The 14,833-nt window shown below is 45.5% G+C and overlaps 2 protein-coding genes and 1 non-coding gene across 3 annotated transcripts; 2 read left to right on the top strand and 1 right to left on the bottom strand.

Annotated features, from left to right (window-relative positions):
• Positions 1-1,952: 1,952 nt before the first annotated feature.
• On the top strand, positions 1,953-2,852 carry LOC136548533 (uncharacterized mitochondrial protein AtMg00810-like). The gene is made up of 2 exons (XM_066540023.1): positions 1,953-2,529; positions 2,578-2,852. The coding sequence occupies exons 1-2, from the start codon at positions 1,953-1,955 to the stop codon at positions 2,850-2,852; spliced, it is 852 nt and encodes a 283-aa protein (XP_066396120.1).
• A 1,794-nt stretch (positions 2,853-4,646) lies between these two features.
• On the top strand, positions 4,647-8,885 carry LOC136551527 (protein NEDD1-like). The gene is made up of 4 exons (XM_066543060.1): positions 4,647-4,891; positions 5,004-5,585; positions 5,674-5,856; positions 8,344-8,885. The coding sequence occupies exons 1-4, from the start codon at positions 4,685-4,687 to the stop codon at positions 8,452-8,454; spliced, it is 1,083 nt and encodes a 360-aa protein (XP_066399157.1). The 5' UTR covers positions 4,647-4,684; the 3' UTR covers positions 8,455-8,885.
• A 1,687-nt stretch (positions 8,886-10,572) lies between these two features.
• On the bottom strand, positions 10,573-10,679 carry LOC136553008 (small nucleolar RNA R71). The gene has a single exon (XR_010782916.1). It is a non-coding gene; the product is annotated as a small nucleolar RNA R71 (small nucleolar RNA).
• Positions 10,680-14,833: the final 4,154 nt, after the last annotated feature.

A 14,833-nucleotide genomic window follows, 5' to 3' on the forward strand; every position in this document is an offset into this window, starting at 1 on the left:
CTTGTGGCGCGCACTGACGATGAAGCCTGGCGGTGCACTCGCGCTTTGGGCATCTCCACTTCGCCGCCCTCTGCAAGATGGCGAGGGAGGAGCTCGTCCGTGGCCTGCCCCTGCTCACTCAGGTGGACCAAGTGTGCGAGGCCTGCCTCGCCGGCAAGCATCGGCATGCCCCGTTCCCTCAGCAGGCCCAGCGGCGCTCCACTAAGGCGCTCTAGCTGCTGCACGGCGACATCTGTGGGCCAATCACGCCGGCTACACCAAGCGGCAACCGCTACTTCCTTCTCCTCGTCGACGACTACTCCCGCTACATGTGGGTGTGTCTTCTCCCCACCAAGGATGCTGCTGTAGAGGCCATCAAGCGAGTCTAGGCGGCGGCAAAGAGGAAGACCGGCAAGAAACTCCTGGCGCTGCGGACGGACCGGGGTGGCGAATTTGCTGCCACCTACTTCACCGAGTACTATGCCCACCTCAGCGTCCGGCGCGAGCTCATGGCGCCGTATACACCTCAACAGAACGGCGTCGTCGAGTGCCGTAACCAGTCGGTCGTCGGCACCGCCCGGAGCATGCTGAAGGCGAAGGGACTACCTGGGGTGTTCTGGGGAGAGGCGGTCACCACCGCTGTGTACCTCCTCAACCGCTCCTCCTCCAAGAGCATCCAAGGGAAGACACCATACCAGCTGTGGACCGGCAGCGCCCCCAATGTGCAGCATCTCTGCACCTTCGGGTGCATCGCCCATGTCAAGGTAAACACGCCGCATCTCCACAAGCTTGATGATCGCAGTCGCAAGATGGTGTTCGTGGGCTACGAGCCTGGATCAAAGGCTTATAGAGTCTACGATCCGACAACCCGGCGCGTGCACATAAGCCGGGATGTGGTGTTCGACGAGGCAGCTCAGTGGACATGGCTCGCTGAGCACAACGGCGAGCCGAGGGACTTCACCGTGGAGGACCCAGCACCAGTGGAGGCGGACACAGTCAGCACCACCATGAGCACCATGCCGCTCACCACTCCGTCGACTACGACACACTCTGCTTCACCGACGTTGCCCACAACCCCGCCGTCGAACGAGTACATGGCAGGAACACCAGTATAGGACTCAGTGCCTACAACATCGAGCCCGGCCCCGTCACACGGGGTTGAATTTGCCTCTCCACTAGGCTCTTCCCTTAGTGAGCAGCTCGACAATGACCACGACGACGATGCCCCGCTCCGGTTTCGCCACGTCGACAACGTGATCGGCTCTGCACCAACACACGGCCTCGCCGCATGGGACCTAGAGGAGCGACTCCTACTCGCGAGCGACGTCGAGCCGACGACACTGGAAGAGGCACTGCGTCACAAGTGCTGGAGGCACGTGATGCTGGACAAGATGACGTCCATCGAGGCGAGCGGTACATGGGAGCTTGTCAAGCCGCCGCTGCGCATCAAGCCAATCGGCCTCAAGTGGGTCTACAAGACCAAGAAGAATGCGGTGGGCATCGTCACCAAGCACAAGGCATGGCTTGTAGCAAAGGGCTACATTCAGCGACAGGGGATCGACTTCAATGAAGTCTTTGCCCCTGTTGCCCGACTGGAGTCCGTGCGCTTGCTCCTAGCGCACACCGCCTGCAAGGGATGGGCAGTCCACCACATGGATGTCAAATCTACGTTCCTCAATGGCGTGATCCAGGAGGAGGTCTACGTCGCGCAACCACCCAGGTTCGTCCTGCGTGGCCATGAACAGAAGATGCTCCGCCTCGTCAAAGCTCTGTACGGTCTACGCCAAGCTCCCCGCGCATGGTACTCCAAGTTGGACAAGTCCCTGCTCACGCTCAGCTTCAAGAGGAGCATGTCCGAGCATGCCGTCTACCTGCGAGGCTCTGGTGCGCGCCGGCTGGTGGTTGGGGTCTACGTCGACGACCTCATCATCACCGGCGGCCATCAGGACGACATCGACACCTTCAAGTAGGAGATGCAATCCACCTTCCAGATGAGTGATCTGGGGCTCCTGCGCTACTACCTCGGCCTAGAGGTGGCACAGACGGCGGAAGGCGTCACTGTGTGCCAGAGCACGTACGCGGCCAAGATTCTAGAAACGGCGGGCCTCACCGGGTGCAAGCCCACCTGCACTCCCATGGAGCCACACCTAAAGCTCAGTAAGCAAAGCACATCCCCTGCTGTTGATTCAACTCGTTATAGAAGCATTGTGGGATCCCTGCGTTACCTCGTGAATTCGAGGCCGGACTTGGCATACTCAGTGGGGTTTGTGAGTCATTTCATGGAGAATCCGACCACTGAGCACTTAGCAGCTGTCAAGCGGATCCTCAGATACATCTCTAGGACCCTTGATCATGGCTGTCACTACCAGAGGAGGAAGAAGGAGCAGTCCCCACTGGTCGTCTATAGCGATAGTGACTTGGCAGGGGATGTGGACACTCGGAGGAGCACCACCGGTGTACTCTTCTTCCTCGACAACAACCTGATCACCTGGCAATCCCAGAAGCAGAAAGTGGTGGCCCTCTCATCATGCGAGGCTGAGTACATGGCTGGTACCACTGCTGCGTGCTAGGGAATTTGGTTGGCGCGGCTGATTGCAGAGCTCAGAGGCGAGGAGGCCGACGCCGCAAATCTGAAGATCGACAACCAGTCCGCCATCGCCCTCAGTCGCAACCCTGTCTTCCATGACCATAGCAAACACATCGACGCCAGGTACCATTTCATTTGGGAGTGCGTCGAGGATGGCAGGGTGAAGATCGAGTTCATCGGGACAGAGGAGCAGCTGGCGGACATCGCAACCAAAGCTCTGACATGGGAACACTTCTGCGAGTTGCGCTCTCGCATCGAAGTTCAAAGTGTACAACATCGACACTAGGCTTAGGAGGAGATTTGTTAGATAAGCCTAGCATCTAGATTTATCTTTTGCATGTTTTCTTTCAGTTTCAGCACACGCACGAGCACCGGGTTGTGGCTGCCGTGCGAATAGGAAGTAGTGGCCGAGAGCTCGCCATGAACACTGGCATGCAGCCATGGCCGGCATTCGCGGAGTGTGGGGATGGATGCGCAAGTCCCGCGTCGTGTGCACCATGGCTGTCATGCCTTGCATCGTTATTATTCATTCATAAAATAGCAAAGAAGAACACCCAGAAAAGCTGCGCTTTTAGGCAGCACAAATATTCAGTGTCTAGTGTCTCGCGTGCGTTCACAGGTGTTCATCGCGTTCGAGCTCACCGTTTGTTCGCTGAGTCCTCGCCGCTGGCATTCGCCGCGGTCTAGAACTGACAACCACAAGGTCCCGGGACAGCATCCATGGACCCTCCTCAAGCACCCTCCTCTTCCCCGAAGCATGTGAAAAGGTGAAAAAGAAGTGATTGTTGCCAAGATCCTTACATTCCACACTGCCTCAGGGGCACCAGACTCTCCCTAGAGCCGACTCCAGAGCTTCAGCCCTAATCTCCCTCTCCGCCAACACCTTCCCAACCGCCTGGAGATCAATCGATCTCCTTCCCAAGCCGACCACTACTACAAAAAAATGTTTGTAGAACCAGGACAATTTTTATGTAGGGGCGGCTGGTGATGGAGCCAGATGCCCAAGAGGGGGGGTGAATTGGGCTAATTTTAAATTTCTTTGCAATAATTAAACTCTACGGTTAGCCCAATTAACCCCTTGCGTCTAGAAAATGTTTCTATTGATCTAATACACAAAAGGTTAGCACCCTAAGTTCCAATCCTACTCTAGCATGGCAATTCTAGGAATGTAAAAGACAAGAATTGAATTGCTCAAAGTAAATGCTCAAAGTAAAGAGAGAATGAGGAACGCGACGATGTTTTGCCGAGGTATCAGAGAGTCGCCACTCCCCACTAGTCCTCGTTGGAGCACCCGCGCAAGGGTGTAGCCCCCCTTGATCCGTACAAGGATCAAGTGCTCTCTACGAGTTGATTCTTCGACACTCCGTCGCGGTGAATCACCCACAACCGCTCACAACTTGAGTTGGGTCATCCACAAGCACCGCCGGATGATCACCAAGCTCACAACTTGATGCCACTATTGTTGAGCTTCTTTAGCATCTTGGTGGTTTTCTTCACCATGAGAGCAAGACTTGCATCATCAAGTTCATCATCACTTGAGCTCTCATACTCAAGTCTTACTTTACCCTTCTCTTGGCGAGCTTTGAATGCTAAGTCCTTATCTTTCTTCTTGGTAGAGGATGAGCCATCTTGTGGCGTGATGTGCATATACATCTCATGAGCATTGATCTTTCTCAAGATTTGTGTTGGTGTAGCGGCGGAAAGATCACCTTGATGGAGCACAATCACAATATGCCCATATTTGTCAATGGGGAGGACACTCAATATCTTTCTTACAACATCAGATGGTTGCATTTGAGTAAGTCCAAGCCCATTGATTTCCTCTACAAGAACATTCAAACATGAATACATTTCATTAGCACATTCTTTAGGAAGCATTTCAAAAGAGTTGAGCTTTTTCATAACAAGATGATAGTGTTCCTCACGCTCACTCTTTGTTCCCTCATGGAGCGCACAAACATCCGACCATAGTGCATGGGCGTCTTTGTGGTTCCTCACCTGGTTGAACACATCTTTACAAAGGCCTCTAAATATGGTGTTTCTAGCCTTTGTATTCCATTTTTCATAATTCAATCAAAGCTACAGGCTCCTCGTAGTAACTATAATCTGAAGGATGATATGGATGTATTTTCTCCACTTGTTGATGTCCAGCCTTTCACACCATCTAGTGGCAACTGGTGGGATGAGCATGGAAGTGATGATACAAAAAAAGATGATAAACAAGGAGAAAAGAAATTTTCAGCAACCCGGAAGTATTCGTATATGGAAGGCAATGATGAGCCACATCCGATTGCAGATTGGCGGTCTACTGCAAATTCAAGACAGGTTCTTCATGAAAAACTTATACGCTTATGTTTGAGGGGCACATGTCTCATCGTGAAAGGATAAACCATATAGCTTTTTTTTTCCTGATGTTATACATGTTTGCATTGTACAGGATAGCATCTCATCTGTGACTACTACATCCATGCCATCATGGAAGAGTGAACTATCTGTATCTTCACCAGAGATAGCAACTGGAAATGCATTACCAGACAGGCTAACTCAACGTCAACAGATCTCACGCTTTGGGTCTTCAGTCTTTCCAACTGGTGGCTTGGCATTTACAGCCTTACAAGATTCAGCTTCAGCACCCAGTCACTCACTGAAGGGTTCTCTTACAAGTAACATTTTAATGAATCTACAAAACAAGGGCATCTTGAGCAATGCACACTCTTCCCTGGACGCATCCTCTCCTAATCTTCAGAGTTCACTTCCCTCATCATATGTTTCAAAAACTATGCCATCTGTGATTCCTGATCAACCAGGAGCAGCACAATCCACTTCTATGTGGAGACCCACAACATATACTGATAGAATGAGCTCATCATCTGTTTTTAGTGATGGATTAGCTTCAGCATTTGGTTCACCAAAATCAAAGAAGACAGGAGCAGAAAGAAAAGATGAGATGCTCAGTAGCATTTTGTCAAGACAAGAAGCAGCAGCTGCCTCTTCATCTGCAATCCCTCTACCAAGCAATGTAAGAAGTTCTTGTTTACTAGTGCAACTAGTATGACTAAAATGTTTTAACAGCATGATTTGCTGAACTGTTATATTCTATTTATTAGGGGGTAGTGCCACCACAACTGGCGAACACAGGTTCTTCATCTGATCAACACGGCACTTCTTCCTTCTCACTTCAGTATGTGCAGCGCATGCTTGAAGAATCTCTTGGGTCTGTCCAGAAGTCCATCCATGAGGATGTGAGAAATCTCCACATTGAACTCTTAAGACAGTTTCACATGCAGGAGGTAAAATTTCTAGCTCAATATGGTGATGTTGCTTTGTGCTTCATGTTTTGACTCATAGATTCAAATTTGATTTTAAGCTGACTTTGTTTTGTTCCCAATGGCACACACCTATATAACCTGCTCCAATGCCATGCAAGATCTTCATAAGTTATCTATGGTGGGCTCACCTAGATCAGATTTGTGGACAGAAGCATCATAGGTTGCATTTGGTTGCCTGCATTAGTTTGTGCAGTTAACCTGTGTCCCATAGAGGCCTATGCAGGCTTGCACAGTGCTCAAAGGAGGCCAAATGCTGCATTAGTTAGTATGCTAGATTTGGTCGTATTAGGCAATACATGCTTGTACAAGTTGATGAGTCCCACAAAAATGGAATCTTCACCTCGCCAACTTCTAGAACATGGAGGTGATCACGTGCAACAAAATATAAGCAGCCAAAACACAATCTTACTGAACACAGCTTGCATCTGCAGAACAACCAAACACCAACATATTGCATATGTTTATGCTACCTTGTGTTGTGTTTCATAAGGCCTAATATATGATAAGGTTAGTGCAAGCAATAGTAAACCTGCACTGTTTTTTTTCATACAGAAATAATTTAAAGTAGTGGATTATTGTGACAACTGCCCCCTGATTTTATGTTTTCTCTACCACTAGTACTTTCGTTTGCCATGCTAACTGCATCCTTCTGAAGTACTGTATTAGTTGCATGAAACATTCAGTTTCCTGCATCTGCATGTCCTTCCACTATAATGGCTGTAGTGGCTAACCATCTATGATGATTGAGGCAGGTTGTTAGCTTTATGAGTTTAGAATCTCCCTGATGAGGCATAGGTTTATTAGCCTATGTGTCTATAATGTCATTTGTTCTGAACTCAAGATATATCTGCATAATTCACCTTGAGTAAAAAAATAATTGGAAATTCAAAAAAAGGAGAGGTTACCAGAGCATTGGAGCTCAGAAAACCACATTTATTACAGTTAATAAACTTCCATTTTTTTAAATCAATGCCTTTTAAATCTTGAAAGTTTGAACAAAGGATTTTAAAGTTTAGGAAGGTTACATGATATCGAATCCTGTAGATACTATTTTAGTCGTTTATAAAATGTATAAACATACAGTTATGAACTTGCTGCTGCGAAACACAAATGTGTATATCAGCGCACTCCCATTTTTTCTCAATTAATTTCTTGGAAACACATAGTTTGTGGTTTCTGTCAAATATTCACACTAATTTTGAAGCCATTTCACAGAACCACACATTGCTGCTCTGTAGTTTTAGAAACCTCTTTTGTTCTGTTGTAGAAAACACCTGATTACGTGGACCAGTAGTTTTACAATGATCATGGTGTGCCTGTTTTCTCGCCCCATTGAAGTGAGAAAAGCTTGCGCAGACTCTGCAAAATAGAGCTGGTAGTTCTGTTCAATAGTATGGTTTCTTGCAGCTATTGTAGAATGCAAAATCTATCTGACGACCTGTCGAGCTCTGGTTGTATGGCGCGACACTCAATAGTCTTCCTCTCCTTCTCTTCTTCTCCATCTCCGGTGGGCTTAGAAAGGGGGTCGAGGGAGGCAGGCAGGCAGGCCCGGCGGTGGGGATGGGAGAGGCGGAGGCGGCGGTGACACCGCCGGAGTGGGTAGCAGAGGCGGCGGCCAGGCAGGGTTAGGGCGGGGGTGACCATGGCCATGGCGGCGATGGGGGGAGGGGAAGGAGGTCGCCGTAGGCGTGGTAGTGTCTCGACGAAGACCCTACCGCGCCGCGGCGGGGCGGTGGGCGGCACACCGATTGGGAAAGTGATGGGGTCATGCGATCGTTAATAGCGCAACTCGTTGCGCGTTATTGGCGTTTGTAGTAGAATTTCTTACTGTGTGCAACGTTTTGTCAGAGGTGTTGCCTTTTTATGTTGGAAAAGTACTACAACTTTATTGAAGATTTATCTTGTTTTATTGCTGAATATATTATGAAAACGATGATCAAGTGAATTTTATTTTATTTTTTTGTAACTGCCATGAGTGCAATTAAAATGTTTTTTCATCATGATTCTATAGTTTGCATTTGATTTTTTTTCTATTCAATATCCATACTCAATAGTGATTTTTTATGTAAGAAGCTTTTGTTTCTACACCTATGAAAAAAAATGAAAGCATATACAGTAGACTAGTCGAGCCTTCCCTTACCCATGTCTATCTGATCTGTTTTTAAGTTAACACTAGGAATATTTACCAATGAAATAAACTATTGCTCTTATTTTTCTTTTGTTTTGAAAGAGGAAGGCAGCTTGCTATTTTTCTGTCTTGCATTCCTTTGGTACAGTACAATCATAAATTGTCGACCCTTGTCACTGCTCGATTCCTTGTTTGAAGTTCTGAACCCATACCTATGATTTCGAAATGCTTGTTCGCTCTATGTACTCAATCTTTTTGTTTACCCTTTGTTTTAATACATTCTTCTTTTTTGACATAATGAACCTTTCTGCGAGAAACAGATGGAAATGTCAGGCGTGCTGAACTTGGTCATGGAAAAGGTGGAAGGCCTGACAAAAGAAGTGCAGCAACTAAGAAGGGAGAACCAACAGCTCCGGCAGCAACTTCTCTAATATGTGCCTTTGGGGCCTCTATTTGGCATTTTTATGCTTTGTGGAAGAGTGCAATTTGCTCCGGAGTCCTAGGTATTCTCATACTGGCTGTCTAGCGCATGACATATAGGAAGCTCGTGTTTGACACGGTTGTACATAGAATCCTCTTAGTTTAGAAGCATATTGATTGAATTATTGTTTTCTCTGTTTGTCGTGTTGTGTTGGACTGTTTCCATATACCTTGGGCGGCCTGATTTTGGATGGCATGTGTGAAAGGTCAACAGAGGTTTTCAATGTAGCTTTTGTTAATAGGATTCCTTGGTGAGGCTAAAAATACTCGTCCTTAACAATGACATATGATATTTTGCTTCTTGTTATAGCAGATGTGGCTAGCTTATTACTCTGTCCAGTTTGTAAGGCGTCTTCTGATAATGGCAAGATTTCTTAAATTACACTTGACCATTCATTTATTTTATACTCCCTTTGTCTCTGAACAAATCAATTTCTAAAGTTGAAGTTTTTGGAGCCAGGTAGAGAAGTATCTCTGGCGACCCAGTGGGTCTCAAACACCTGGGCTTGAGTTCCAAAAAAAAACCCCTAGGCTTGCACCAAAATCAAGCCTAAACCATCCAATATGTTCAAATCCTGTCCCATCCACAACATTGCTAGCCTGTTTTAGCTTATCTGACTCTTGAATTGGCTACTCTTTCCTTCTCTTAGTTATTTCTAGCAGAAACGATGGCCCTGGTGGTGGTAGGGAGAGCTTGAGGGGCTCATGGAGGGTCTGATGCTCTCAGAGGAGAATTGTGGGATTAACGTGCTTGGAAGACGTCAGTGGGGGATGGAGGTAAGGTGGTACAGGCAGTGGGGATGCTATGCTCAGCAAAACCTAGGCACATAGAAGGGATACATTGGGGGAAATTTGGTGCCCTCTGAAGGGAGTCTGGTGTAAGGAATTGCATGAGAATCTCTTCCTATTTTCCTTGCAACTGGGTAAGCGGCGGGCAATAAATGAGGGGTTGTGGGAGTTTGGTGGTGACTTGTTTGTGGCGGTGGGTTTTGATGGCAAGAAACGCCTGAAGGATCTGGAGTTTGTATACACGCCGACATGGATTCATGTCTTCGATCTATCACTTGGCCTCATCAATGATACCACCGAAAAGGAGATGTCTGCCAAGGTGGGAAAGACCTTGGTGGACGATGATGATGACTGATCAGCAATTAGGGGCTATTAAGTTGGATATTCACTAGGCACTGCTTCGTGGGGTGTTGATGCAAAAGGATGAAGGGGGAAAGGATTGCTGGTGCCCAATCAAATATGAATTTTCCCAAACTTTTGCAATGTTTGTGGATTGTTGGGTCATATATCAATAAAGAGTTTGATGAGAACTGTGGCAAGGATGAGAGGAAACAGAATGGAGACTGGTTGCGGGTTTATCCTACATGTACAAGAGTGGCATGTGGGGAATACAGGGGATGAGATGGAGCAACTAGGATGGGGTTGGACCTGAGCTCAATTTGTCCCATTCTACAGGATGCAACACATGCCCTTGTGGGAGAGAAGGATTTTAACAAGGATAGAGAAAGTACTTTGGTGAATAGGATATTGACTAGGACCTATATAAGACTCCGGGAAAACAATGGCTTTGAGGAGGGTGTCAACTTTAGAGAGAGCAAGAAGCTACTGGAGGGAGAGGAACATAAGAGGCAGGAGGTGGAGGGAGCAGAAGTGGTGGACATGACGATCTTTGCTGATCAGGCGGGACTACAGGAGCAGTTCCGCTAGGAAAGATGAGGATTATAACATGGAATTGCTGGTGTTTGGGGAATGGCCCAACAGTTCGTGGGTGCAGGAGGCTCCTGATGTGCTTTTTCTTGCAAAACAAAGCACAACAACAGATGGATGGAATGGTGGAGATGGAGGCTGAACATGCCTAATATGTTGGAGATTTGTGGAGATTTATGGTATGTTCACCATCAACGGAGTCACTCAAGAGGCCATTTGACTCTACCTCTTCTCGTTGTCATTGCCCGAGAAGGCGAAGCAGGGTGGTTCTACTCCAACAGTGAAGTCATGAACAATTAGGATAAGTGTTCCAACGCTTCCTTGTCAAGTTCTTCTCGATGGGAAAGACTAATGACCTTCGTAATAGAATTTCAAGTTTTCAACAACAAGCAGATGTGTCCATCCCTGAGGCGCGGGAATGCCTTCAAGAGTACATTCTAGTGTGCCCACACCATGGAATGGAGGATTGGCTCCTAATCCAAAACTTCTACCACAAGGTCATCAACATGACTCGTGACCACATCGATGCTATTGCTGGAGGAGCCTTCTTCTCGCTGAATGTGAATGAAGCTAACAACCTGATCGAGAAGATGGTCCCCATCCAAGGGTGGAGCAATGAACGACTCCAACCTCGCAAGCGAGTAATGCACACCGTCATGGAAGCAGATATGTTTGCTGCTAGGATGGATCTTCTCATGAAGCGACTAGAAGACCGTGAGAAGCTCAATGGTCAAGAAGTTATTCAAGCCATGGATGCTCGCATGACATGCAAGGCCTGTGGTGATGTTGGACATTTGGGAGATGCATGTCATGAAACCCATAAAGATGTCAACTTTGTTAACAACAATAACAATAACGGGTATTGTCCTCAACAAAATCAAGGATCCAATCAACGCTCCAAGCACTAAGGAGGTAACAATTTCAATGGTTATAACAATAATCAACCTTCTCTTAAAGTTCTTGTTCTTGGCAAAGCTAAAATAAATGAGAACATTAATAAGAAGTTGTATATTGATGAAAAGATACTTGAAAATGTTCATGCTAAACTTGATGACTTCTCTACCATGAAAAAGGAAGAATTCCTATGAAACCTGAGGGAGCCACTCGAGACCGCTAGTTTGGTACCATAAGGGCGATCTGCTATTAGACTCTCCCTTCACGATCAAGAAGGATGATCTGGTAGGCCAATCATCAAATGCTCCATTGGACCCCAGACGTTCAACAATGACATATGCGATCTCGGATCAAATGTCAACATTATGTCAAAATATAACATATGACAATCTCCTATATGCACCCTTGTCCTACACACGTCCAGTGAGTGCTAAACAACACCACTGGCAGCACTCTCTTGTCTCTTCGCAAGCCCTCTCAAATGTTTTGTCAAACATCTAAGCCCTGAGTTAGCATTTTTCTAAGTGTTTTTTCAAAACCATTTTTTGCTTGCTACTCACCATGTCACTAGACCTAAATGCAAATGATGTAGATCAACATCTAGTGGCACTTGATAACCGTGTTAGCTAATTGGAGCTCCCCACTTAATAGTACGACTTTCTATACTAAACCCTATCCCACACTCTATTGCATCTTCACCAGCAAAAGCAAAACAAAATCCTTATTTATACCCTTGCCTTCACAATATTAGATATTGTTTTTTTCTTTCTTCTTTCCCAAGTGAGAGCTTGTTCCAATTAGATCGATCGCATTTCATTCATTTACAAGCCTTGCTCATCACCTTGGTGTGGACTTAACCTAGCTTAATCACACGCTTAACAAAATGTTAGTCCACTAGCTGTCTCAATTACCAAAACTAAACATTAGGCTTTTATAAATTCAACTCCATTTCGATGGAAAAAAGAGAGGTTTGCGTTCTCTACACATGATTTGAAGTCAACTAACCTCAAGCATGTCAAGATGATTCGACCGAGGAGTTAGTCAAAGACAAGGAGTTAGTCAAAGACGAAGGGGAGAATTCATCCCCCAACCAGAAGAAGGTTGATAAACCTGCCAAGGCACAATCAAATCCAAAGAATACCGAACAAGTTTGGTGGAAGAAAGAAGTGCAGTCATCCGCGTTGTCTTCTCTAGGACCAGATGAAGCGTCATCAAGCTAAACGTGATGGAGAAGTCCAGCTCAAGGACTCAAAATCATGAGCCCTTGCCAAAGGAAAAATGCATGTTTAGACAAAAGTAGTAGAGAAGTGTTTGTGGCTCCACTTATCTTCTTGTCCTCCCAACTAGGTGATCTATCTTCTTGTATCTTTGTACGACTATGTTGTGCTTGTTTGTTTCGTTGCCCTCCTTTATCGATTTAACCCCAATAGACTTTGGTACATTAAAAATAATATAGTAAAGTCACATATTCACTAATATTCTTAGTCATGCTTCCATGTGGATAAACAAATACGATACCGTGGAATACTTCTAGGTGAAGTGCTATAACGGTATTTTGGGCGGTTGTGGAATTATCACTTGAGCATAAGAAATACCAACAGGGCTCTCCTCCTTCCTTGTGGATGTAGGCCCCATTGTCATGTTGGGGTATGGGTGGTGTTGGAGTGTTGTGATGATGATTTCTTCTTAGTTGTGGCCCCTTCAATCCATGTACATGGCACATCCACTGTGAGAAAGCACACTTGCATCCGATGGTCAACATTGCTTATTAGGAGATGTTTCTTCACCTTTTACTAGGATTGAGGGCTTAGGGAGGAATTAGGTGGGTAGCACACGAGTCACAGATTTATACTGGTTCAGATATGGGTACCCTACTTCTAGTGGAGAGTAGATCTCTTATCTCATATGCTTGGTGTTTACAAGGGGCGCTGATGTCTAGTTGCCTAGTTTGCTAGGATTGCAATGGTGCTATAGGATGTACTGAATGGGGGCTCCCTACCTCGCCTTATATAGTATAGGAGGTAGGGTTACGGATTAGATCTCATTTAGTCGAGATATGGGTTTTGTATTCGGTTACAAGGAAATCTATCGGATAGAATCGGTTATTCTTAGTATATCTTAATCCCCAAGCTCCATTAGACCGGTTGCTTGTCCACCATGACATACCCCCTCTCGGCTAGGCCTCATATTTGATCTCCTTGGCCCATCATACATGTAGTGGGCTCTTTTGTGGGCGTTGAGGTACCTTGGGTCCACATCACCGATAGCTAAGCTACCCACCTGATTCTCTGTGTGTGATTTGCTGATCTTCATCGCCAGAGTTAAGTCTGGGCGTTTGGGTTACCCGATTTTTTGGGGTCGGGTAATTCAAAATTCGGGTAATAAAAATTGCTACCCGATATTACCCCCGAAAAAACACTACCCGCAAATTCGGGTACCCGATAATTCGGGTTCGGGTTCGGGTATTACCCGATATACCCAAATTTACAGAAAACAACAAACTACACTAAATTTCAGTAGCGATCTATACATAATTTCAGCAGCAATTTGTATAGAATTTCAATAGCAATTTGTAGAGAATAATATATTACAGTCACTCATTCAAATAGAGAGAATTATATTCTAATAAAGTGATAAGTTAAATGGTTCAGCTAACAACACATGATGAATACAAAGACAAAACAAATCTTTGGGTAGTTCGGGTAGTTTGGGTACCGGGGGATATTACCCGAATTACCCAAACTAATTTCGGGTAATCAAAATCGCTATCCGAATTTGGGATCGGGTACCTCGGGTTCGGGTAATTCGGGTCCGGGTTCGGGTAATTCGGGTACGGGTAATGGGTATCGGGTATTTTGCCCAGGCTTAGCCAGAGTTCATCTGTCTGACACTATTTACCTTCTCTAGCCATCTACTAATCCCTTTAGACACGCCTCCATCGAAGTGACACGAATGATTAAGTCATACTCTTGCTCACACTAAACATGATCAAGTATGAAGTGGTTATATGACACATGTGTTGTCACAGAAGTCTTTCACATTCTATGTAGTCCGGGTCAGCAATGTTGACTTATTCATAAAATAAAGTAAGAGCATCTGCTAGCAAATATATATACCAAAAGAGGGACAATATAAGATTCAACTAACTCCATAATAGACACTAGAAGATGGAGGGCGATTTTAGGAAAATCTAAAACTAGGTCCATATTTTACAAGCTAAAACAAAAATTTTATGAATTTTCTAAAAATGTATGGATAAGTTTTGAAAAATTATTTGTATACCTTTTTTTTGTTACAAATCGTATTTGACCCCCTTGAGTATTAAAGTAATCTAATTTATCATCTTTGTGATCAACGTAACGTGGCACCACATAGTAGGCTAAAACCCTCATTTAAACCACCGAGGTTGTTAAAACAAATAGTTTTATAGGTGGAGAGGAAAATCATATTTAAAAGATAGTTGGGGGTGGGGATTGAAAGGACTTTATAGGGAAAAGAACTTGGGCTATTTGGGCCAAATTAGACATGAAGAACTCGGCCCAAGAATAAACTACAATAGGAATTTCATTTAAATAAGGAGGAAGGTTTGAGTCAATCATAAATCTGAGCATATTTTGGATTTTGAGGGAATTTAGAAGCAAGAAACCTTTCTTGGGAGTTGTTTGGAAGGGATTTTCCTGGTGTTTGACGCATTTGAATTGAAACAAAGGATCAAATTCA

Source organism: Miscanthus floridulus, chromosome 4, assembly GCF_019320115.1.
Source record: "Miscanthus floridulus cultivar M001 chromosome 4, ASM1932011v1, whole genome shotgun sequence".
NCBI classification, from domain to species: Eukaryota; Viridiplantae; Streptophyta; class Magnoliopsida; order Poales; family Poaceae; genus Miscanthus; species Miscanthus floridulus.